Source organism: Schistocerca serialis, chromosome 11 (genome assembly GCF_023864345.2).
Source record: "Schistocerca serialis cubense isolate TAMUIC-IGC-003099 chromosome 11, iqSchSeri2.2, whole genome shotgun sequence".
Lineage (NCBI taxonomy): Eukaryota > Metazoa > Arthropoda > Insecta > Orthoptera > Acrididae > Schistocerca > Schistocerca serialis.
In genome coordinates this window covers 183,700,143-183,724,959 of record NC_064648.1, presented here as the reverse complement: position 1 = coordinate 183,724,959, position 24,817 = coordinate 183,700,143, and the positions used below count along the sequence as shown (strand labels likewise).

At 41.5% G+C, this 24,817-nt stretch overlaps 1 protein-coding gene across 1 annotated transcript in view; it reads right to left on the bottom strand.

Annotated features, from left to right (window-relative positions):
- The window catches only part of LOC126426829 (6-phosphogluconate dehydrogenase, decarboxylating), a 147,498-nt gene that overhangs the window by 52,215 nt on the left and 70,466 nt on the right, over positions 1-24,817 (bottom strand). Inside the window, exon 2 of the mRNA XM_050088851.1 lies at positions 10,513-10,733. Within this exon, the coding sequence (XP_049944808.1) occupies positions 10,513-10,733 (221 nt within the window). The remainder of the gene's footprint in view (positions 1-10,512; positions 10,734-24,817) is intronic.

Sequence of the window (24,817 nt, the reverse complement as noted above, 5' to 3'; positions counted from 1 at the left end):
CTTGCTGCAGTGTATTATTTTCCCAGACGCGCTTCGCCTTTTTTCACTTTAAGGCATTATCAGTGTGATCTATAATTATAGAGTTTCGATGCACTTCTGTTTTGATGTGTATTATTCGTAGATTATAAAAAGTTCGCTTCTCGCTTTTTAAGTGAGTGAGTGATTACTTACGGTTCTTCGTATTTTTAGTTGGCATCGGCGTTTTCTCTCATCTGGTCACACTTAGGTCACACTATCTCTTTATTTATGAAACAAAGATGTTTTTGTGTTTCGAACATTTTTCTTCCCACTTATCATTTTGTTTGCCCTTGTTGCTGTGTTGCACATCAGTCTTTTGTCACTAATATAGTCATGACTACTTTGAGTTCACTGTGTATCTCATTCTGTTTGGTTTCTTTCCGTACATGTATTTGTTGCCAACCAATGAAGTATATGCTGAAAATTAACGTCTATTCATTTCTGTTATGTTAATGTGAGAGTGTGAGTGTTTTTTTGTTTAAATGTTTCGTGGATAGGTTCATGGATAAGTGAGTGGAAACAAGGTTGGGAGATAATATTATTTCTTTACTTTCTCAGACGTTAAGTCTGGTTAAAAATGGAAAGTGACAGCGGACCTTGATCAAGCGTGACTTTCTTTTAACTGTACGGTATGTGTTATATTGCATTTAGGAACTTTCGGGTAATTGAACACGTATCAATAATTACGGATTTCTGTTGTTGTATATATAAGTTTGGATGTAGCTGTATTGTGTTGATGTACTGGTGGATATTGTGTGGTATGGCTCCTGTAGTTGATAGTATAAATGGTATTATGTCAACTTTATCCTGACGCCACATGTCCTTGACTTCCTCAGCCAGTTGGATGTATTTTTCAATTTTTTCTCCTGTTTCCGTTTGTATATTTGTTGTATTGGGTATGGATATTTCGATTAGTTGTGTTAATTTCTTCTTTTTATTGGTGGGTATGATGTCAGGTTTGTTATGTGGTGGTGTTTTATCTGTTATAATGGTTCTGTTCCAGTATAATTTGTATTCATCATTCTCCAGTACATTTTGTGGTGCATACTTGTATGTGGGAACATGCTGTTTTATAAGTTTATGTTGTAAGGCAAGCTGTTGATGTATTATTTTTGCTACATTGTCATGTTTTCTGGTGTATTCTGTATTTGCTAGTATTGTACATCCGCTTGTGATGTGATCTACTGTTTCTATTTGTTGTTTGCAAAGTCTGCATTTATCTGTTGTGCTATTGGGATCTTTAATAATATGCTTGCTGTAATATCTGGTGTTTATTGTTTGATCCTGTATTGCAATCATGAATCCTCCTGTCTCACTGCATATATTGCCTTTTCTTAGCCACGTGTTGGGTGCGTCTTGATCGATGTGTGGCTGTGTTAGACGATACGGGTGCTTGCCATGTAGTGTTTTCTTTTTCCAATTTACTTTCTTCGTATCTGTTGATGTTATGTGATCTAAAGGGTTGTAGAAGTGGTTATGAAATTGCAGTGGTGTAGCCGATGTATTTATATGAGTGATTGCTTTGTGTTCTGCTCGTTCTATAAAGAATTTTCTTAAATTGTCTACCTGTCCATTATGTAGGTTTTTTGTATCGATAAATCCCCCTTCCTCCTTCCTTTCTGCTTAATGTGAATCTTTCTGTTGTTGAATGTATGTGATGTATTCTATATTTGTGGCATTCTGAACGTGTAAGTGCATTGAGTACTTCTAGGTCTGTGTTACTCCATTTCACTACTCCAAATGAGTAGGTCTATATTGGTATAGCGTAAGTATTTATAGCTTTTGTCTTGTTTCTTGCTGTCAATTCTGTTTTCAGTATTTTTGTTAGTCTTTGTCTATATTTTTCTTTTAGTTCTTCTTTAATATTTGTATTATCTATTCCTAGTTTTTGTCTGTATCCTAGATATTTATAGGCATCTGTTTTTTCCATTGCTTCTATGCAGTCACTGTGGTTATCCATTATGTAATCTTCTTGTTTAGTGTGTTTTCCCTTGACTACGCTATTTTTCTTACATTTGTCTGTTACAAAAGCCATATTTATATCATTGCTGAATACTTCTGTTATCTTTAGTAATTGGTTGAGTTGTTGATTTGTTGCTGCCAGTAGTTTTAGATCATCCATGTATCGCAAATGTATGATTTTGTGTGGGTATGTTCCAGTAATATTGTATCCATAATTTGTATTATTTAGCATGTTGGATAGTGGGTTCAGAGCAAGGCAGAATCAGAAAGGACTTAATGAGTCTCCTTGGTATACTCCACACTTAATCTGTATTGGCTGTGATGTGATATTATTTGAATTTGTTTGGATATTAAGTGTGGTTTTCTAATTTTTCATTACTATGTTTAGGAACTGTATCAATTTAGGATCTACTTTGTATATTTCCAATATTTGTAGTAACCATGAGTGGGGTACACTATCAAAAGCTTTTTGGTAATCAATGTATGCGTAGTGTAGCGACCTTTGTTTAGTTTTAGCTTGATATGTCACCTCTGCATCTATTATCAGTTGCTCTTTACACCCTCGTTCTTCTCTGCAACAGCCTTTTTGTTCTTCATTTATAATTTTGTTCTGTGTTGTATGTGTCATTAATTTCTGTGGAATGACTGAAGTCAATATTTTGTATATTGTTGGTAGGCATGTTATGGGGCGATATTTAGCTGGGTTTGCTGTGTCTGCTTGATCTTTAGGTTTCAGATAAGTTATTCCATGTGTACGTGTATCAGGGAATGTGTATGGGTCTGCAATGTAACTGTTAAATAATGTAGTTAGATGTGAATGTGTTGAGGTCAACTTCTTTAGCCAGAAATTTGCTATTTTATCTTTTCCAGGGGCTTTCCAATTGTGAGTAGAATTAATTGCTTGGGTGACTTCATGTTGCAAAATTATCACTTCAGGCATTTGTGGTATCATCTTGTATGTATCCGTTTCTGCTTGTATCCACCGTGCATGCCTGTTATGTTGTACAGGGTTTGACCATATGTTGCTCCAGAAGTGTTCCATGTCTGTTATGTTTGGTGGATTGTCTATTTTAATGTGTGTGTTATCTATTGTCTGGTACAATTTCTTTTGGTTTGTGTTGAATGTTTGGTTTTGTTTCCTTCTATTTTCACTTTTTTGTATCTTCTAAGTCGTTTGGCCAATGCTTCTTTTCATCTAATTGCTCTATCACTTCTTGTTGTGAGATTTTATCTAACCTTTTTCGTTTTTTTTTCTGACATTTCATTTCTTATAAATTGTGTTAGCTGTCCGATGTCTTTTCTCAGTATTTCTTTTCTGTTCTGTAGCCTGTGTTGCCATGCTTGTTTTGTGGGTTTCTTCTGTGTGCTGGTTGGTTCTGATCTCTGCCTAGTGTGTATATTTAGTGTAGTGAGTGCTCCTATATAAACCAGTAGTTGTAACTCTTGCATAGTTGTGTTTTCATTTATTTTGTTGTGTATGATTGTGTTGATAATTTTTATTGTTGTTTAGACTTGTCGGTTATTTGGCGGTCTATGCAGGAATGGTCTAATGTCTGTATTTGTGTCTTTGTATTCTATATATGTCAGCTGAAATTTTTCTTCTATATCTAATATGTGTGTCACTTCGTGTTCTATTTGTGCTTGTTCTGGTGGCTGTCTTAAGATTTCGTTTTTCTCTGATTGTTTAATTGATGCGTGTTGTTCTTTGTTTGTTTGCTCTGGGATGTTTGAGTCCATCACTGTATTTTCTTCTTCTTCTGATTGCACATTATTTTGTTCCAGTATTTGTTGTACTTGTTGTTTGATGTTTTCTAATTCTGACTGGGGTATCCTGTTATTTTTGATTATTACACGGATCTGATCAGCTAGTCGTTGTTCTGTTAAAAATTTTAATTCTAGGTATCTGGTAATAAATGTTGTGTATACTTGTGATCTGTATCCAGTTGTGTTGGTTCCTAGGTTTGTTGCTTGGTAATAACAGAACATGAGGTGTTGATTAACTTCATCTGACCATCTCATCCTCTGTCTGTTTTCCTTCTAGGGTGGTTGCAGGAAGCATATCCTGCAAAACACCTCTATTTGGATTTGAATCATTTTCCAGTTGGCTAGCAGTGTCGTTACCATTGTGGGCGGGCATAGGGTTCAAGCGTCGTCCCCAACCATGACAGCCCTTGTCCGAGGCTTCTTTAGTTCTGTCCTGAACCAAGTAATCACACTAAAAGGGGGGTTAGCCCTATTAGTGGTTTGTTCTTTTCGTCGCCTTTTACGACTGGCAGAACATACCGGAGGCCTATTCTTTTCCCGGGCCTCCACGGGGTTTATTATTATTATATTACAGCCGCCTGTTGTAGTGTTACTCTACCATCTTATCTGTAAGTGTAAACAGCGAGTTGCTTGGTATATGTACTCTATCATTCAGCAGGGTTTTCTTTATTTACAAAATAAATATTGCTGTGCTTGCTTCGGAGGATGAACACGCAAATAAACTCGTTAAATGATGGGTTCGTCATCGGAACCTGTCCAGCAGGAACCTCTACACGTAATTTTTGAAGTAACTTAAAGGCTCAGCTAAAACGTAAAAATTAATAAAGTAACATTTTACTGACGTTATGTTAATCATACCCTCATTGTCTTTCATGTAAACAGTGATGAAATCAACGAACTTAAGTGAATAAAATGCGTAACAGCATGAAATTTACCATCGAACATGCATAGACTTCTTGGGCATAAAAATAGCTAATGACAGCGCTAACCATAAATTTGAAGTATTTCGTAAAACAACAAGTAACTTGCGTAGTACATAACTCAGCTTGTCACCGACTAGCATACAAAACAGCGGGTGGTAGACTACGGTTTACTGGTAGGATACTGGGGAAGTACAATCAATCTACAACTGACATTGCTTACCGATCACTTGTGTGACCAATTCTAGAATATTGCTCAAATGTGTACGACGGGTACCAGATAGGGCTAACAGGGGATATTGAGCGTACACAGAGAAGGGCAGCACGAATTGTCACAGGTTTATTTCATCCGCGGGAGTGTCTCTCAGAGACGCTGCAGGAACTGAACTGAAAGACTCTTTCAGACAGATGTAAACTCTCATGAGCAAACTCTCATGAGCAATTCTATTAAAGTTTCAAGAACAACTAGCTTTAAATGATTACTCTAGCGAAGTACTACAACCGCCTACATATCGCTCACCCAAGGATCGTGGGAATAAGATTAGAATAACTACTGTACACACAGAGTCATTCAAACTTTCATCCAAAAAAATGGTTCAAATGGCTCTGAGCACTATGGGACTCAACTGCTGAGGTCATTAGTCCCCTAGAACTTAGAACTAGTTAAACCTAACTAACCTAAGGACATCACAAACATCCATGCCCGAGGCAGGATTCGAACCTGCGACCGTAGCGGTCTTGCGGTTCCAGGCTGCAGCGCCTTTAACCGCACGGCCACTTCGGCCGGCAAACTTTCATCCTTTCGCACTCTATTCGAGAATGGAACAGGAAGAAACATTAATAACTGGTACAATAAGACGTACCCTGTGCCATGCACCTCACGGTTTTTTGTGGAGTATAGCGTGTCCACTTTTTTTTTTTTTTTTTTTTTTTTTTTTTTTTTTTTTTTAAAAAGGGGGGGGGATCCTAAGGAAATGCAGTCCGGAAACAACGGAAGTAGGTTACAGTACACTTGTTCGCCCTCTCCTTGAATACTGCTCAGCAGTGTGGGATCCGTACCAGATAGGGTTGATAGAAGAGATAGAGAAAATCCAACGGAGAGCAGCGCGCTTCGTTACAGGGTCATTTAGTAATCGCAAAAGCGTTACGGATATGATGGATAAACTCCAGTGGAGGACTCTGCAAGAGAGATGCTCAGTAGCTCGGTATAGGCGTTTGTTCAAGTTTCGAGAACGTACCTTCACCGAGGAGTCAAGCAGTATATTGCTCCCTCCTCTGTATATCTCCCGAAGAGATCATGAGGATAAAATAAGAGAAATTAGAGCCCACACAGAGGCATACCGACAATCTTTCTTTCCGCGAACAATACGAGACTGGAATAGGAGGGAGAACCGATAGAGGTACTCAAGGTACCCTCCGCCACACACCGTCAGGTGGCTTGCAGAGTATGGGTGTAGGTGTAGATGTAGATAAAACTATAACCGCAAATAACGGGCACTATCCCAATACAATCGATAAAATATACGGCAAGAAAATTAGAGAAACCAGGAAAAAAGAAAAATCGCCACACTGCGACGTAGGAAAATATTTCGCATAAAATATTTCCTAACGGTAATGTTAAAATTAGTTTCTGCAGAGAGAACAGGTTAATTTTCTAGAATCCGTGCACATCAAAGTTGCAGATCCACTGCGAGAGATATGCAACTAAGACCGACTTTGTCAAGCCTCGAAGCGGGAAATACGAATACTATTGTATGCTTTGACAGCGGAATGTCGGCAGAGAGCATAAAGTATTACGTGATGGAGGTATGTGAATCGGGTGAGTCTCGGGATCAAAAATGTGCTGGATTCTCGGGTCAACTGAAGAATCGGATACAGCTCATCAGCTTTGACCAACAACGTCATACTTTGCTCATACTTAACCACCTTATTTTTGAGTCGTAAATAATAAATCGTGTATCTTTTGTGGCGAGGCGTCATCATTGTAAATTGAAATAAATTAGTGTTTTTAAAAGACCAGGCTACACATTGTGCACGATTTCTCTCTCTTGTGTCTATTTAAATCATTTGTTTGTTCAAATTCATTGGGAACTTAGTTTCATTCTTAATGACTTTGAGATATTTTGGAAGAATTGTTTTTCATTCTGGACAATTCTTACTTTTTGATTTTCGTTTGTAGTTATGGATTTATCTATTCCTATGAACATGGAAGACTGCAAACAGGGTTCGTAAACTGCAGCACGGAATAAAAATTTTACAGCTGTCGCTTTCTTTCATTTTCGCTATCACTATTCTTACGATATTTTACAGTCTATACTATAACTATCGAAGGCGAAAAGACCGATATACGAAAAATTTGTATGCCATACTACAGTTGACCTATAAAGATCAACCGAAGTTAGGGATACAACTCCGACGTCAACTGAAATACTCCATCCTAATGTTACTCCTGTCCATGTTTTTTCCTTTTTTGCATTAGTATCCTATTCGTCAGTTGAGCTATATCGGTCAACTGAAGAACAGGATACTAGGACTCAAAAAAGCGATATATACTTAACATTATGTTCGAAACATGAATGTACGTGATATGTCTACCATTTGTTTTCTCTGTTCTTTGTTTCTCAACATTCGTCTTTGTTGTTAAATCTGTGTAATACATCATCTCTGGTAAGTTCTGACGTCATTGGGCAAAACCGACGGGTCGTATCCCACTTTTCAGTAATCACGGAATCACTTACGTGGAAGGCGTTTATTCCACGTTCCAGCGACGCAACGAAATTTTGGAACTTTGTTGGGAGTACGGACTGCTTCCTAGTCACGATGCGAGAAACTGCGGTGCACTGTGGCGGCGCAAATTCAGTTACCCTGTGCAAGAGAGAAGTCAAACTTAAGCATCGTTAATGAGCTCAAGTGCAAAATATGCAGAAGAATTAGCATAACCACCAACACGGGGTTTCAATGCGTGCGCAGTCAAACTCTTGATGGTTGTTGCTGACATCCAGGATTTGTAAGCTGTGTAAGTACAAGCTCCATTTTATTCGTCAGAGACGAAGACGCAGCACACTTAATAGTCTGCTATTGGACATCGCGAAGTACATCGAGACCTAGTCACTACACGGCTGTAACAGCTCTGTTTCACTAATGGAAACTGAAACGGGATGTTGCAGGTAAACCAAGACGACAAGAATATTTGCTATCGGGCATGACGACAAATGTTTTTAATAAACAACATTATAAATGTAACCAGTCACTTGTCGTTTCAGTTGCAGTAATTCAGCCTGTAATCTTGGGTTCCTGCATAGCCACATATTCTTAGATCATGGCACATTTGACGGAAATGTAAATTGTAGCTTTCTCATTCTGCTTCCATTAATTAAATAAAACTTTTAACTCACGTAGAGACTAGTTCGCGATGTAAGTAATGACGTTCAATACCAAGTTGTATCTTTGCTTTCAATACGTTCGTCTTGTCCTGTCACTTGTCAACATCTCGACAGTCTAGTGTTCGATACATATCACTCGTACTGAAGCTACGTATTTCGATGTCCACCGTTTCTTGGTAATAACCCAAAGTGCATATAAACAAAAGTGAAAACAATCCATATTCAGTACACATCTTCAAGAGAAACAACACACTACAGCAGATATAACAGTAATGTTTCTACTCTTCAGAGCCGAAAAAATAAGCTGCACGAGAGCCCTGGAGGAAATAGAAATCTACACGTATGGCAAAAAATCCAAAGAGCATTCTAAATGAACGAACAGAATTCAACAATAAAAACATGTATGCGGAACGTTTTACTAAACTCTTATCGATGACAGGTACATTTTACGGACAACACAAACCTGTTTTCCATCGAAGAGAAAAATTGTTTTACATAGCGCACACGCACACACACCTACATGTATCACCTTCAAGCATACACAGTAAATTGACAGTTTTCCGTGGCAACATTCCTGAGCAAATGCTTCACGGAGTTCTTGCCACGTCAGGTATCTAATCAGTCTGGAGCTTTCGACGACCACCTCTGTTGACATCGTCGCAGATGCCAGTATGCTGTTAGGTACTTCAATTAGTTGGTCGAATTCTGAGTCATGTTCGGAAAGTAAGTCTTCTCCATTTTTCTATATCTTTAGAACAAGCGTATTTGGAAGGAGAAGAAAATTACAGGATATTTGAGCCGTGGCTGGCTTGTGTTATGCGTTGGATTAAACCTTGATTGCTATTATGTGTTTAGTCTCCCGCGGTTATCGCTATTTTGCTGTTATCCTCTATCTCTGCGAGTGGCAGCAGCGATGTGTGTCGATATTGGCACCTTGTACGATCTTTGGCCTGGCGCTTATACACTACTCGCCATTAAAATTACTACACCAAGAAGAAATGCAGATGATAAACGGGTATCCATTGGACAAATATATTATACTAGAACTGACATGTGATTACATTTTCACGCAATTTGGGTGCATAGATTCTGAGAAATCAGTACCCAGAACAACCACCTCTGGCCGTAATAACGGCCTCCATACGCCTGGGCATTGAGTCAAACAGAGCTCGGATGGCGGATAGGTACAGCTGCCAGTGCAGCTTCAACACAATACCACAGTTCACCGAGAGTAGCGACTGGCGTATTGTGACGAGCCAGTTGCTCGGCCACCATTGACCAGACATTTTCAGTTGGCGAGAGATCTGGAGAATGTGCTGGCCGGGGCAGCAGTCTAACATTTTCTGTATCCAGAAAGGCCCGTACAGGACCTGCAACATGCGGGCGTGCATTATCCTGCCGAAATGTAGAGTTTCGCAGGAATCGAATGAATGGTATAGCCATGGGTCGTAACACATTTGAAATGTGACGTCCACTGTTCAAAGTGCCGTCAATGGGGATGAGAGGTGACCGAGACGTGTAACCAATGGCACCCCATACCATTACGCCAGTGATGCGCCAGTATGGCGATGACGAATACACGCTTCCAATGTGCATTCACCGCGATGTCGCCAAACACGGATGCGACCATCACGATGCTGTAAACAGAACCCCAATTCATCCGAAAAAATGACGTTTTGCCATTCGTGCACCCAGGTTCGTCGTCGAGTACACCATCGCAGGCGCTCCTGTCTGCGATGCAGCGTCAAGGGTAACCGCAGCCACGGTCTCCGAGCTGATAGTCCGTGCTACTGCAAACGTGGTCGAAGTGTTCGTGCAGATGGTTGTTGTCTTGCAAACGTCCCCATCTGTTGACTCTGGGATCGAGACGTGTCTGCACGATCCGTTACAGCCGTGCGGATAAGATGCCTGTCATCCCGACTGCTAGTGATACGAGGCCGTTGGGATCCAGCACGGCGTTCCGTATTACCCTCCTGAACCCACCGATTCCATATTGTGCTAACAGTCATTGGATCTCGACCAACGCGAGCAGCAATGTCGCGATACGATAAACCGCAATCGCGATAGGCTACAATCCAAGCTTTACCAAAGTCGGAAACGTGATGGTACGCATTTCTCCTCCTTACACGAGGCATCACAACAACGTTTCACCAGGCAACGCCGGTCAACTGCTGTTTGTGTATGAGAAATCGGTTGGAAACTTTCCTCATGTCAGCACGTTGTAGGTGTCGCTACCGTCGCCAACCATGTGTGAATGCCCTGAAAAGCTAATCATTTGCATACACAGCATCATCTTCCTGTCGGTTAAATTTCGCGTCTGTAGCACATCATCTTCGTGATATACCAATTTTAATGGCCAGTAGTGTATTTCACTCTCCGCAGTGTATTGGAATGCTGTGACGTCATCAGCTGCTCCTCGACCACGTACGTTTTCAGGTCCCATAAGAGGCCAGTCTGTGACTCACCCTTGACGAGCATCATGACGCGGCGCGGCTTCTTCAGCTTGGCCACCATGTCCTCCAGCGACTTGGCGCCCACGACCTTGGTGCCCTTGGCCTCGTTGGCCAGGAAGGCGTCCACCTTCTCCGTGGTGCGGTTGTAGGCGCACACCGTGAAGCCGTGGTCGTTCATGTTGAGGATCAGGTTCTGGCCCATCACCGCCAGCCCGATCAGCGCGATGTCCGCCCTGCAAAACGACAATTCGTTACTGCTGAGCACTCGACTGCAAACAATAAATACTAAACTCTGCTCAACACATGGATAAACCCGATGTAAACATTACACCATGTATTCTACAGCGTTTGCTTGAATCTCATTGGATTTCGAATCACGTGGAGCGGACAAGTTGTGATGTAACCTAATAAAAGTGATGTTATTCAATGGAAAAGTTGGAAATTGAGATTTCGCTTACTGTTTTATCAATCACAACTGGCGTAAGAATCATAGATTGACCATTGTCATAAAATATTGCATTATGAAATGTCAATAGTTTTTTAATTGCAGTTTCGCGTGGCTTGAAGCAGTCACAGCTAGCGTGCTATTGATTAAGAAATTGCATAATCGTCTTTCTAATTACTTCATGATCGTAGATACGATCATACCCGGTGGAGAAGTTATTGTTATGACAAAACAATTTCCCAAGGGACCAGAAAGTTCTTAAGGGCGCAAAAACAACCAACATCACACAAAGGGGAAATCCAATATTAAAGCTGATGCAAGAAGACGATAAAACAGTTTTCTTTTTATCAATGTAACACGCACATTGGACTGCAGATCTTTGTGTCTGTAATCTTAGCAAAATGCATAATTGAAATGAAAATAATACTGAGGAGATGATAGGAATGACCACTGCTAAATGATTCAGTATTCCCAGAACAAATATTTATTATAACTAAAACATGTGTCGTACCTTAAGCCTAGTACTACAATGACGGTAGGTTTTTATGTCCGTTTCATGTCCATTGAGCGCTCTTTTATATAGCCATGGTCCTCTTGAGTCGCTCGTGCGTCGTCACGGTAAGTTATAACAGTTCTTTTTACACTTCACTCAGACGGAACACGTTTTTACTTATTTAGTAAAAAGTTAGTTCAGACCGCCACAAATCTGCGACTGTCTTACTTAAGAAAAACAGTACAAGTCTTTAAGCGCTCAAGGCTTCACTGGTTCTCCAGCGAACAAAATAGTGAAGGATCGCATATCTATCCATATTTTTCTGTTTATATTGCCGCCCAAAGACGACGAATTACATTATTTAGAAAATTCCACCGTCGCTCTGCGACGCCTTATTATAAACAAGTATTTGCCTTCTGGCTGAAAGTATTAGCTATTTGCTGTTTGCTGTTTTAATGAAGCCAAAAATAGCGAATATCACAAAGTACAGTTATAAGGAAACGTTTTATGCGGTGCGTTACGCGCTCATCGACTTATTAACCCGTAACTGGTACACCTGGGTCCCAGGGACCCGAGCGAAATTTCTTTTTTCCAGCTCCGTGATGTGTGTGGTAGCACTGACTTCCCTCTCCCTGTACTCTCCTAACAATCAACTGGCTACCAGCCCACAACATTGTTGCAGGCGTTTCTTTGTTAGTTTTGTTTCTATAAAGGTGATCGGGTCCCGTGGACCCAGGTGTACCGTTAGTGAAAGTTTTCTTTTCGTGGCATTATTTCCGGTATCTTGGATTTACGGTGTAGTGCTTCAGAAAAATGAGCGAGGAAGATACTACAGATAATCTGAACGAACCATTGGACAGTGATATTGAAGACATAAGTGGAAGCGACAGTGACTATGAAATTAGTGAACATGAAACTGGAAGTGATGAAAGTGATGATGGAGACAGTAACAACGAACAATCTGGAACTAATTATATCTATGGAAGAAACAGATTCAAGTGGTCAACAACACCCAGCATACGTGGAAGAACCTCTCAAACCAACATCATTGCTCCAATTCACTTTCCTGGCATACGTAATGCAGCTAGACAGGTAACAGAAAAGACCCCTCTAGCATTTTGGGAACTACTTTTCAGCAAAGAAATGATTGCAGAGGTAGTACTCAGAACCAATGAAAAGATTATGTCATTGCCACCTGAGTCAAAAAAGAATTCTTTTTCAAATCTAACAGACAGTACTGAAATAAAAGCTGTCATAGGTCTTTGTTATTTGTGGGGAGCCTTCAAGTCAAACAACGAAGATCTGAATGGTTTATATGCTACAAACGGCACTGGTAGACCAATTTTTAGGGCAACTATGCCCTTGAAACGTTTGCTGTTTTTATTACGTTGCCTTCGTTTTGATGATGCAGCAACCCGTGACGCAAGGAAACTCACAGATAAACTGTACCACATCTCTTGGCTCTTCAATTCATTGATAGAAGCTTGTCAAGAAAACTATTCAGTCGGAGAGTACGTCACTGTTGACGAAATGCTTGTAGGATTCCGTGGTAGATGTCCATTTAGGATGTACATTCCATCCAAGCCACGGAAATACGGTATAAAAATATTTATTCTAGCTGATGCCAAAATGCACTACTGTTTGAATGCAGAGATATATTCGGGAAAATCAGCTGTAGCCATCCCGCGCCGTGTCCTCTTACCAACAGCTGTTGTCATGCGGTTGGTTGAACCAATCAAGGGAAGTAACAGAAATGTGACAGGGGACAACTGGTTCTCAAGTGTGGAGTTGGTCAATGAGTTGTCGAACTGTAATTTGACTTATATTGGCACCATGAGAAAGAACAAGGCTGAGCTACCACCAAGCTTTTCAACAGCAAAGGGCAGAAATGTGTCTTCTTCAATCTACGGATACTCTGGTTCTGTAACAATACTTTCACACGTCCCCAAAAAGAACAAGGTTGTCAACCTGATATCGACAATGCACCATGGAGAATGTATGGTGGAAAATAAGCCTGAAATAATCCATGACTACAATAAAACAAAAGGTGGAGTTGACGCACTTGACGAAAAGACGCATAATTACACGACTTCTAGAAGAACAAGGCGGTGGCCTATGGCAGTCTTCTACACTATGCTAGATATAGCAGGTGTAAATGCTTTTGTTTTGTACCATGGGAAAGAAGATACTGATGATGTGACACGCAGAGAATTCCTCATTGAACTAGGTACACAACTCATAAGTGATTGTATGAAAAGAAGATTGGATTCTCCATTTTTGAGAAAAGATATCCGAAATTCCATTTGTGATATTCTAGGCATGACCCCCTCCAAGGCATCAGGAACATCCCAGGTTCACAGTGAAGCTGGTGCTACTAAATCGAAGAGGAAAAGATGCTCAGTGTGCCCATCTAAAAAAGACAGGAAAGCATCCCGGGCGTGTGCCAGATGTCGAACACCATTATGTTTGGAATGTTCCACTGCTTTATGTCCAAACTGTTTCGGTAGTCTGGATGAATGAAATAACTGAAATGGACTGGTGAAGATGCTGTATAATTGAAACCTAATATTTTGTCATAATTTCTGCTATTTTCAAAGATCACATAGTCATTTAGCTGAGAAATGTACTAAAATTTATCCAAAAGTTGTGCCTGCAGAAATTTTTATATTGATTTTGAACTTTTCTTCTGGCTTACTGTTGTGAAGCATAGTACATTTTGTGTTTAAACGTGAAGTTTCAGTTGTCTATCTTACTATTTGTAACTGATGTGCAGGACTTTCCAAAAGTATATTTTTCACATTTCGTATTTTATGCAGTTTATTGTCCTTTTTTGTAACATCTTTAAGGTATGACCATAAATGAGGAATGTGGTTTTAAAACATTAGTAACAAAACATTAATAAAAGTTTCATATTTAAATTTCATTTAAATGTGTTTTTTTTACCAAAATATACTCAAAACTTGGGTGGGTCCCGAGGACCCAGATGTACCTTATGTGTTACAATTTATAGGTGTACCAGTTACGGGTTAATAAAGTACGACTGCTTTACCGGCGCATTTAACTCTGGCGGCACTGGCCAGTAAGCTGGTCCAACTAACTTGTGGTGATGTGAACAATTGCGAGAGAGAGAGAGAGAGAGAGAGAGAGAGAGAGAGAGAGAGAGAAACAATATAGCTCCTTATGCAGTGGTTTCCAATCTTTCTTCGCCCATTATTACCCCACAGTGCAATTAGACATTATCTAGTGTCCCCACTTCCTTCCCCCAACATTATCGCCAACTTCAGCACCTAACTAAACTGTAGAATGAAAGACTAACTTTTGCTTTTAAAATGATATTGAGTGTGAGTGAGTGTGAGTGTGTGTGTGTATGCGCGCGCGCGGGCATCGAAAGTGCAACCCACAACTACTCCTGACAAGGGAACCTCCCCGTTGCACCCCCCTCAGATTAAGTTATAAGTTGGTACAGTGGATAGGCCTTGAGAAACTGAACACAGATCAATTGAGAAAACAGGAAGAAGTTGTGGAACTGTGAAAAAATAAGCAAAATATACAAACTGAGTAGTCCATAGGTGACATATGCAACATCATGGAGAGTGTGAGCTAGGGAGCGTCGTGGTCCCGTCGTACCGTGAGCAGCTGCAGAACGAGAGGTCCTTGGTTCAAGTCCTCCCTCGAGTGGAAATTTTACTTTCTTTATTTTTCCATAGTTATGATCTGTCCGTTCGTTCATTGACGTCTCTGTTCACTGTAATAAGTTTAGTGTCTGTTTTGCAACCGCATCGCAAAACCGTGCGATGAGTAGACGAAAGGACGTGCCTCTCCAATGGGAACCGAAAACATTTGATCGCTAGGTCATAGGTCAACCGATTCCACCACAGGAAAACACATCTGATATATTCTATACGACACTGGTGACGGCATGTGCGTCACATGACAGGAATATATTGTCGACCCACCTAACTTGTACACTTGGCGAATGGGTAAAAAGATTCTTCTACATTGCCAGATTTAGGTTTTCTTGTGGATGTGATAATCACTCCCAAAAAAGTGATGAAAACATAAGAGTTTGTCACATAAACTGAAAATAAAAAATTTAACTTTTCACTCGATCGAAGATTTGAACCAAGGACCTTTCGTTCCGGAGCTTCTCACGTTGCCACGAGACCACGGCACTCCTGAGTTCTGGATGTCCTTAATGTTGCTTATCTTCCCATGAACTACTCAGTTTGTATATTTTGCTTATTTTTTTCATAGTTCCACACAACTTCTTCCTGTTTTCTCGATTGATCTGTGTTCAGTTTTTCAAGGCCTATCCACTGCGCCAACTTATAACTAAATCTGAGGGGGGTGCAATGGGGAGGTTCCCTTGTGAGATAAAAAGCTAACTATGCAAAGCGAGTTTAGACATTTCTTACAAAACATACTTCCTTTCCCCTGCATTACTCCTCAGCACTACGCCACTTGCTTGGCCTGCACACAGTGATACCATTTAAAATCAATTAAGTTCAGACGTGTGCACCGTACTTAGTGTGTGTAAATCACTTGACTGCTGCATTTCTCACTTCTGAACTGGCAGAAATTGGACGACCATCAGATTGTTAATGCTTTGTCTCTAGCCATTTATGGGGGATATCTCTGAACCATTTGAAATCCAAACTGGAGTGCGACAGGGTGACGAATTTTCACCACTACTCTTTAATATCATTCTTGAAAAAGTTATCAGGACAAAAAAAGAAGTCAAAGGAATCCAAATTGGCATTAGAAAGGATAATAGATTCAATCTGAAGTGTTTAGCTTTTGCAGGTGACCTTGCAATCCTCACAAATAATAGAAAAGAAGCCACAATGCCATAGAGAAGTTACACGAAATTGCACAAAGAACTGGGCTGCAAATTTCGTATGAGAAAACCCAGTACATAGAAAGAGTGCCACAAGACAAATTGCCTATTGTGACAACCCATGGGAAAATCGTACAAGTACCACATTTTAAGTACATGGGAGAAATCATCCAGTCATCAGGGATCAACCTAAAGGCCAATGAGGAAAGAGTGTGCTCCCTGCCGCCGTCGGATAAGCAGCTGAGCAGCAAGTCGTATACTCCTAGCTCACTCGTTTGTTACATAGTTTAATTCTTAATTTCTTTGCGTGTTTTTGGTACTTGCATTGTTTAATTCATAAATTTCGGGCGTATTATAGTATTTGAGAGTTGTAGCATCGCGTTTTAGTACCTGAATAGTGTAAATTCGCTTAGTCTCCTTCCGCCGCCGAGCAGTGTCAGCAGTGCGCAAGTAGCAGCATTACTGCATTTACTAGGCAATCTTGTATTTTAATAACCGTTTAAATTTTGTCGATTTGTTTGCGCTCTCTGTAGATTAGTTCAGACGTTCTTTGCAAAACAGTTTTTAGCATGGATAGGGACTGCAACTGCTGTGTTCGGATGCAGGCTGAGTTGGCATCCCTTCGCTCCCAGCTTCAGGCAGTGTTGGCTTCGGTCACACAGCTTGAGGCTGTTGCCAATGGGCATCACTGTGGGGGTCCGGATGGGGGTTTGTCGGGGACGGCCAGCTCGTCCCACGCATCCCCCGATCGGACTACGACTGTGGTTGCCCGGGATACTGCCCGCATTGAGGCTGATCCCTCACCTGTGGTAGAGTGGGAGGTCGTCTCAAGGTGTGGCAGGGGGCGAAAGACATTCCGGAGGGCTGAACGGAAAGCCTCTCCAGTTTGTCTGACGAACCGGTTTCAGGCTCTGTCTCCGGCTGATACTGATCTTCGGCCTGACATGGCTGCTTGTCCTGTTCCAGAGGTTGCCCCTCAGTCTGCAAGATCCGTGCAGCTGCAGAGGGTGGGCTTACTGGTAGTTGGGAGCTACAACGTCAGGCGCGTAATGGGGCCCCTTAGGGAAATGGCAGCAAGAGAGGGGAAGAAAACCAATGTGCACTCCGTGTGCATACCGGGGGGAGTCATTCCAGATGTGGAAAGGGTCCTTCCCGATGCCATGAAGGGTACAGGGTGCACCCATCTGCAGGTGGTCGCTCATGTCGGCACCAATGATGTGTGTCGCTATGGATCGGAGGAAATCCTCTCTGGCTTCCGGCGGCTATCTGATTTGGTGAAGACTGCCAGTCTCGCTAGCGGGATGAAAGCAGAGCTCACCATCTGCAGCATCGTCGACAGGACTGACTGCGGACCTTTGGTACAGAGCCGAGTGGAGGGTCTGAATCAGAGGCTGAGACGGTTCTGCGACCATGTGGGCTGCAGATTCCTCGACTTGCGCCATAGGGTGGTGGGGTTTCGGGTTCCGCTGGATAGGTCAGGAGTCCACTACACGCAACAAGCGGCTACACGGGTAGCAGGGGTTGTGTGGCGTGGGCTGGGCGGTTTTTTAGGTTAGATGGCCTTGGGCAAGTACAGAAAGGGCAACAGCCTCAAAGGGTGCGGGGCAAGGTCAGGACATGCGGGGACCAAGCAGCAATCGGTATTGCAATTGTAAACAGTCGAAGCTGCGTTGGTAAAGTACCAGAACTTCAAGCGCTGATAGAAAGCACCGAAGCTGAAATCGTTATAGGTACAGAAAGCTGGCTTAAGCCAGAGATAAATTCTGCCGAAATTTTTACAAAGGTACAGACGGTGTTTAGAAAGGATAGATTGCATGCAACCGGTGGTGGAGTATTCGTCGCTGTTAGTAGTAGTTTATCCTGTAGTGAAGTAGAAGTGGATAGTTCCTGTGAATTATTATGGGTGGAGGTTACGTTAAACAACCGAACTACGTTAATAATTGGCTCCTTTTACCGACCTCCCGACTCAGCAGCATTAGTGGCAGAACAACTGAGAGAAAATTTGGAATACATTTCACATAAATTTTCTCAGCATGTTATAGTCTTAGGTGGAGATTTCAATTTACCAGATATAGACTGGGACACTCAGATGTTTAGGACGTGTGGTAGGGACAGAGCATCGAGTGACATTATACTGAGTGCACTATCCGAAAATTACCTCGAGCAATTAAACAGAGAACCGACTCGTGGAGATAACATCTTGGACCTACTGATAACAAACAGACCCGAACTTTTCGACTCTGTATGTACAGAACAGGGAATCAGTGATCATAAGGCCGTTGCAGCATCCCTGAATATGGAAGTTAATAGGAATATAAAAAAAGGGAGGAAGGTTTATCTGTTTAGCAAGAGTAATAGAAGGCAGATTTCAGACTACCTAACAGATCAAAACGAAAATTTCTGTTCCGACACTGACAATGTTGAGTGTTTATGGAAAAAGTTCAAGGCAATCGTAAAATGCGTTTTAGACAGGTACGTGCCGAGTAAAACTGTGAGGGACGGGAAAAACCCACCGTGGTACAACAACAAAGTTAGGAAACTACTGCGAAAGCAAAGAGAGCTCCACTCCAAGTTTAAACGCAGCCAAAACCTCTCAGACAAACAGAAGCTAAACGATGTCAAAGTTAGCGTAAGGAGGGCTATGCGTGAAGCGTTCATTGAATTCGAAAGTAAAATTCTATGTACCGACTTGACAGAAAATCCTAGGAAGTTCTGGTCTTACGTTAAATCAGTAAGTGGCTCGAAACAGCATATCCAGACACTACGGGATGATGGCATTGAAATAGAGGATGACACGCGTAAAGCTGAAATGCTAAACACCTTTTTCCAAAGCTGTTTCACAGAGGAAGACCGCACTGCAGTTCCTTCTCTAAATCCTCGCACAAACGAAAAAATGGCTGACATCGAAATAAGTGTCCAAGGAATAGAAAAGCAACTGGAATCACTCAATAGAGCAAAGTCCACTGGACCTGACGGGATACCAATTCGATTCTACACAGAGTACGCGAAAGAACTTGCCCCCCTTCTAACAGCCGTGTACCGCAAGTCTCTAGAGGAACGGAGGGTTCCAAATGATTGGAAAAGGGCACAGATAGTCCCAGTCTTCAAGAAGGGTCGTCGAGCAGATGCGCAAAACTGTAGACCTATATCTCTTACGTCGATCTTTTGTAGAATTTTAGAACATGTTTTTTGCTCGCGTATCATGTCATTTCTGGAAACCCAGAATCTACTATGTAGGAATCAACATGGATTCCGGAAACAGCGATCGTGTGAGACCCAACTCGCCTTATTTGTTCATGAGACCCAGAAAATATTAGATACAGGCTCCCAGGTAGATGCTATTTTTCTTGACTTCCGGAAGGCGTTCCATACAGTTCCGCACTGTCGCCTGATAAAGTAAGAGCCTACGGAATATCAGACCAGCTGTGTGGCTGGATTGAAGAGTTTTTAGCAAACAGAACACAGCATGTTGTTATCAATGGAGAGACGTCTACAGACAAAGTAACCTCTGGCGTGCCACAGGGGAGTGTTATGGGACCATTGCTTTTCACAATATATATAAATGACTTAGTAGATAGTGTCGGAAGTTCCATGCGGCTTTTCGCGGATGATGCTGTAGTATACAGAGAAGTTGCAGCATTAGAAAATTGTAGCGAAATGCAGGAAGATCTGCAGCGGATAGGCACTTGGTGCAGGGAGTGGCAACTGACCCTTAACATAGACAAATGTAATGTATTGCGAATACATAGAAAGAAGGATCCTTTATTGTATGATTATATGATAGCGGAACAAACACTGGTAGCAGTTACGTCTGTAAAATATCTGGGAGTATGCGTGCGCAACGATTTGAAGTGGAATGATCATATAAAATTAATTGTTGGTAAGGCGGGTACCAGGTTGAGATTCATTGGGAGAGTGCTTAGAAAATGTAGTCCATCAACAAAGGAGGTGGCTTACAAAACACTCGTTCGACCTATACTTGAGTATTGCTCATCAGTGTGGGATCCGTACCAGGTCGGGTTGACGGAGGAGATAGAGAAGATCCAAAGAAGAGCGGCGCGTTTCGTCACCGGGTTATTTGGTAACCGTGATAGCTTTACGGAGATGTTTAATAAACTCAAGTGGCAGACTCTGCAAGAGAGGCGCTCTGCATCGCGGTGTAGCTTGCTCGCCAGGTTTCGATAGGGTGCGTTTCTGGATGAGGTATCGAATATATTGCTTCCCCCTAGTTATACCTCCCGAGGAGATCACGAATGAAAAATTAGAGACATTAGAGCGCGCACGGAGGCTTTCAGACAGTCGTTCTTCCCGCGAACCATACGCAACTGGAACAGGAAAGGGAGGTGATGACAGTGGTACGTAAAGTGCCCTCCGCCACACGCCGTTGGGTGGCTTGCCGAGTATCAATGTACATGTAGATGTAGAATAATAACTACAGAAAGCATATAAACTCACATGGAACTATTATAACAAAAAGTCATATCCATTAACGCAAAATTGAGGCACTACAACACTGTCCTTCTTCCGGAGGCACTGTAAGGCTGCTTTTAAATCATCTTTGCTTTTGATGTTGCTTTTTTTCCCCCTACGCTTTACTTCTCCCCAAAGATGCTCAATTGGGTTAATGTCTGGTGACTGGAGAGGCGAATGCAACTGTTTTGGTACAAGTTGTGGCACTACTTGACTAGAAGAAGGGATCGGTTGGTAGGACATGTTCTGAGGCATCAAGGGATCACCAATTTAGTACTGGAGGGCAGCGTGGAGGGTACAAATCGTAGAGGGAGACCAAGAGATGAATACACTAAGCAGATTCAGAAGGATGTAGGTTGCAGTAGGTACTGGGAGATGAAGAAGCTTGCACAGGATAGAGTAGCATGGAGAGCTGCATCAAACCAGTCTCAGGACTGAAGACCACAACAACAACAATTAATTATGTAGTGTAAATGTTGTTTTTCAGTCGCTAACATGCCTGTTTATGTCATAGAAAGCGAATACGTAACATTTTCTTGATTTATTTTGACTTCGAGTGTTATTTGTATGTAGTCTTTAGTGTCCGACTGTAGTTGCTGTTACAATAAATAACTAAACATGTTATTTATAAACTAGTTGTAATTGTTCATTTTCATCACCTTTGAACAACACAAATATATCATAATTTTTTTAAAAATCAACTCTTTTGTTCTCAAAGGACACACTAATTAATGCTATTATGGGAATTAATAGTTGCAGTAAGTATACAGATGAAAGTAAGCATCATGGGCCGTTTTTGTACGAAGTATGAGAAGTGCTGAGGAAGTAAAAATGGGGGAGGGGGGACAAAATAATGTGTGTTTCAGAACGGGGCGCGACGGAAAAGCTTGATAAACCCCGCTGTGGAGAATCTGTCAAAAACATACCAAATGGTGCAACGCGACATGGAAAGAAATACACAATTTAAATACACCATTCAGGAAAGAACACAAGACGCTGTCCAAGTCACCAAAAAAGTGTTTCTTCGCCGAAAAAGACAACTTGGTTTGGTTATCACGGATTACAGTTTTTGCTACAAGCCACGTAATCCAGGGGGAGTTTCCATTAATACATTGGCTGCCATGTGTATCAAATGGCTACACAAGACTTCCCACGATGTCCAGGTGCACGGAGTTTATACACATGTTCCAGGCGGTGTGTGTAATTCGTATACACAACTACACTGAATTAAAATGGATACGTAGGGTGTTCCAAAAAATCGACTGTGAAACCTCAGGAATGTATTCCTTATCTAAAAACAAAAAATTCTACTAAACAGGGGCTCTAAAATGCATACCTGACGCTCTATGAGCACCAGTTGATATTCGTTGCTGTGAAACATCGCTCCTACAGAACATTCCCATATCACTTAAGGTATGCATTTTATAGCCCATGTTTACTAGATTTTTCCTTTTTGTTACATGAGAAATCAATTCTCGAAGTTTTGCCGTCGATTTTTGGAACATATAGTTGCCCTTGCCTCCTAGCGATGCTGTACACTTTTGGTGATAGTCGACTCTTGCAGTTTGCCCTTTTTCCTTGCGTTTACCTCTTAAGGGGCCCCTCACACGTTCAATGATATTGTCAAACTGTCAATATATTGACCGTCTGAGGGTGCGTATTGACGCATTGTCAATACTAGAAATATTGATGACAAGTATTGACGGACTTCAAAAAATTGTCGGCACTGTCAGTACATACTGAATGCTTGAGGTCAAATATTGACGGTTTGACAATATTCTCCGTACAGATTTTGACAGAGCTTCAGGAACCAGCCACGCGGCGTTAGCGTGCACTGTTTGTTTATTATTTCAATTCGCCGTTGTGTATATCATACTTCAAATTCAAATTTTTACCGAGTCTTAACCCAAGAATTTTAACAGGCCTATGCGAGGGTAATCCTTCTCTATGGCACTCCTTACTTCATTACTTTGAAAATGTAGTATACGTTGTGTTACATTGCAGTGTTGAAAAACGCTCCCATTTCGAAAGATACCCTCATATCTGCAATTACTAGTAAGAAGTCTGCGAAATGCATGTCAGTTTCACCAAATCACCACAAAGGTAAAAAAAAGTGTTTTCGTTAATTGCTTGAACAGGTCCTCGTCAGGCAGACATAACTGCTTCAGAGGTTTCCACAGAACTTTACTGTGCTTGCTGATGTTATAGAAGCAAAACTCCTAATCTCTTGTCGAATGCGACCGCCTCTTTCGTTAACGCATTCCGTTTCTCTAATTTAGCACATATCAACAATAACAACTTGTACGATGCAAAACTCATCGGAAAATAATCTATGAAATCTTTCGGATCCGTGATTCTGATTTGAGTCAGTAAATTTACATGTGACCCAGTGGCCTTTTGCAACCAATCTGACCCATTTACTCTTTTTCGCTGTTTTCTGCTGGTTGGAAGCTGTAGCTGTAGCAGTTATATTTAACTGCTGCGCGCGCATTCTTCGGAATTTTAGACATCTTAATCTCGTAAAACTGCACTGTCAACACACAATTTTTGGCAGCGTTCCTAACAGTGTGAGGTCGCTTCTTTGTATTGAAAGTTTGACAAACAAGTATTGACAATAAATATTGAACGTGTCCAGGCCCCTTTACAATCGCACGGCAACGTTGTCGAACTCTTGTTTCCGTGAAGGTTTGAGCTTGTGACCATATCCGATACGGAGACAATTGCGGGTTCGGTGGGGTAGGAAAGAACTGAGTGGCAGTGAGGCCAGTCAGTTTGGCTAAGAATCCGACGGCGACGATCCTGAATACTCATGATCGTGATTCCGAGATTCAGACGCAGGCGGACCGGGGAAAAGAAAGAGACCAACTGTTGCGGAATCAGCAAATGTGCCTCCGTAGTTACTCGGCATGGTGTAACACGAAGAGTTTTAACACCACATTTAATGAAGGATCATATCAAAACTAAAATGACAGGAAGAGTGATTAAATGGATTTCTACCGATCGTTCCTTTATTTTTTTTTCTATCCAGTTTTGGGAATGGTGGTGGTCACCGAGACGAATCTTTTTGCCAATCAACAAATTACTGACAGTACTGTCAATGAAAGATACACGGAACACAGCAGACAACAACAACCGGAGGACAGAAATAATGAATAAATGCAACGTTATACAGGGCGATTCAAAAAGAATACCACAACTTTAAAAACGTGTATTTAATGAAAGAAACATAATATAACCTTCTGTTATACATCATTACAAAGAGTATTTAAAAAGGTTTTTTTCACTCAAAAACAAGTTCAGTGATGTTCAATATGGCCCCCTCCAGACACTCGAGCAATATCAACCCGATACTCCAACTAGTTCCACACTCTCTGTAGCATATCAGGCGTAACAGTTTGGATGGCTGCTGTTATTTCTCGTTTCAAATCATCAATGGTGGCTGGGAGAGGTGGCCGAAACACCGTATCCTTAACATACCCCCATAAGAAAAAATCGCAGGGGGTAAGATCAGGGCTTCTTGGAGGCCAGTGATGAAGTGCTCTGTCACGGGCTGCCTGGCGGCCGATCCATCGCCTCGGGTAGTTGACGTTCAGGTAGTTACGGACAGATAAGTGCCAATGTGGTGGCGCTCCATCCTGCTGAAATATGAATTGTTGTGCTTCTTGTTCGAGCTGAGGGAACAGCCAATTCTCTAACATCTCCAGATACTGTAGTCCGGTTACAGTAGCACCTTCGTAGAAAAAGGGACCAAAAACTTTATTGGCTGAAATGGCGAACAAATGTACAACTAAATGAAACTTTATAGCTCCCTTAATTCGCCGACAGATAGTGCTTAGCTCTGCCTTTTGTTGTTGCAGAGTTTTAAATTCCTAAAGTTGTGGTATTCTTTTCGAATCACCCTGTATATTTTACAGCTTTGACTGTCCTAACGTTTATAAGAATATCGAGTGAAAATCTGAAATAAATTGGTCAAGAACTTTACAAGATTTTTGGTAACAAGGGTGCCTATTCGAATCTGGAAAAAATTCAGAAAATTACAGGTATGGGGAGCAAGATGTCATAAGATGTCCCT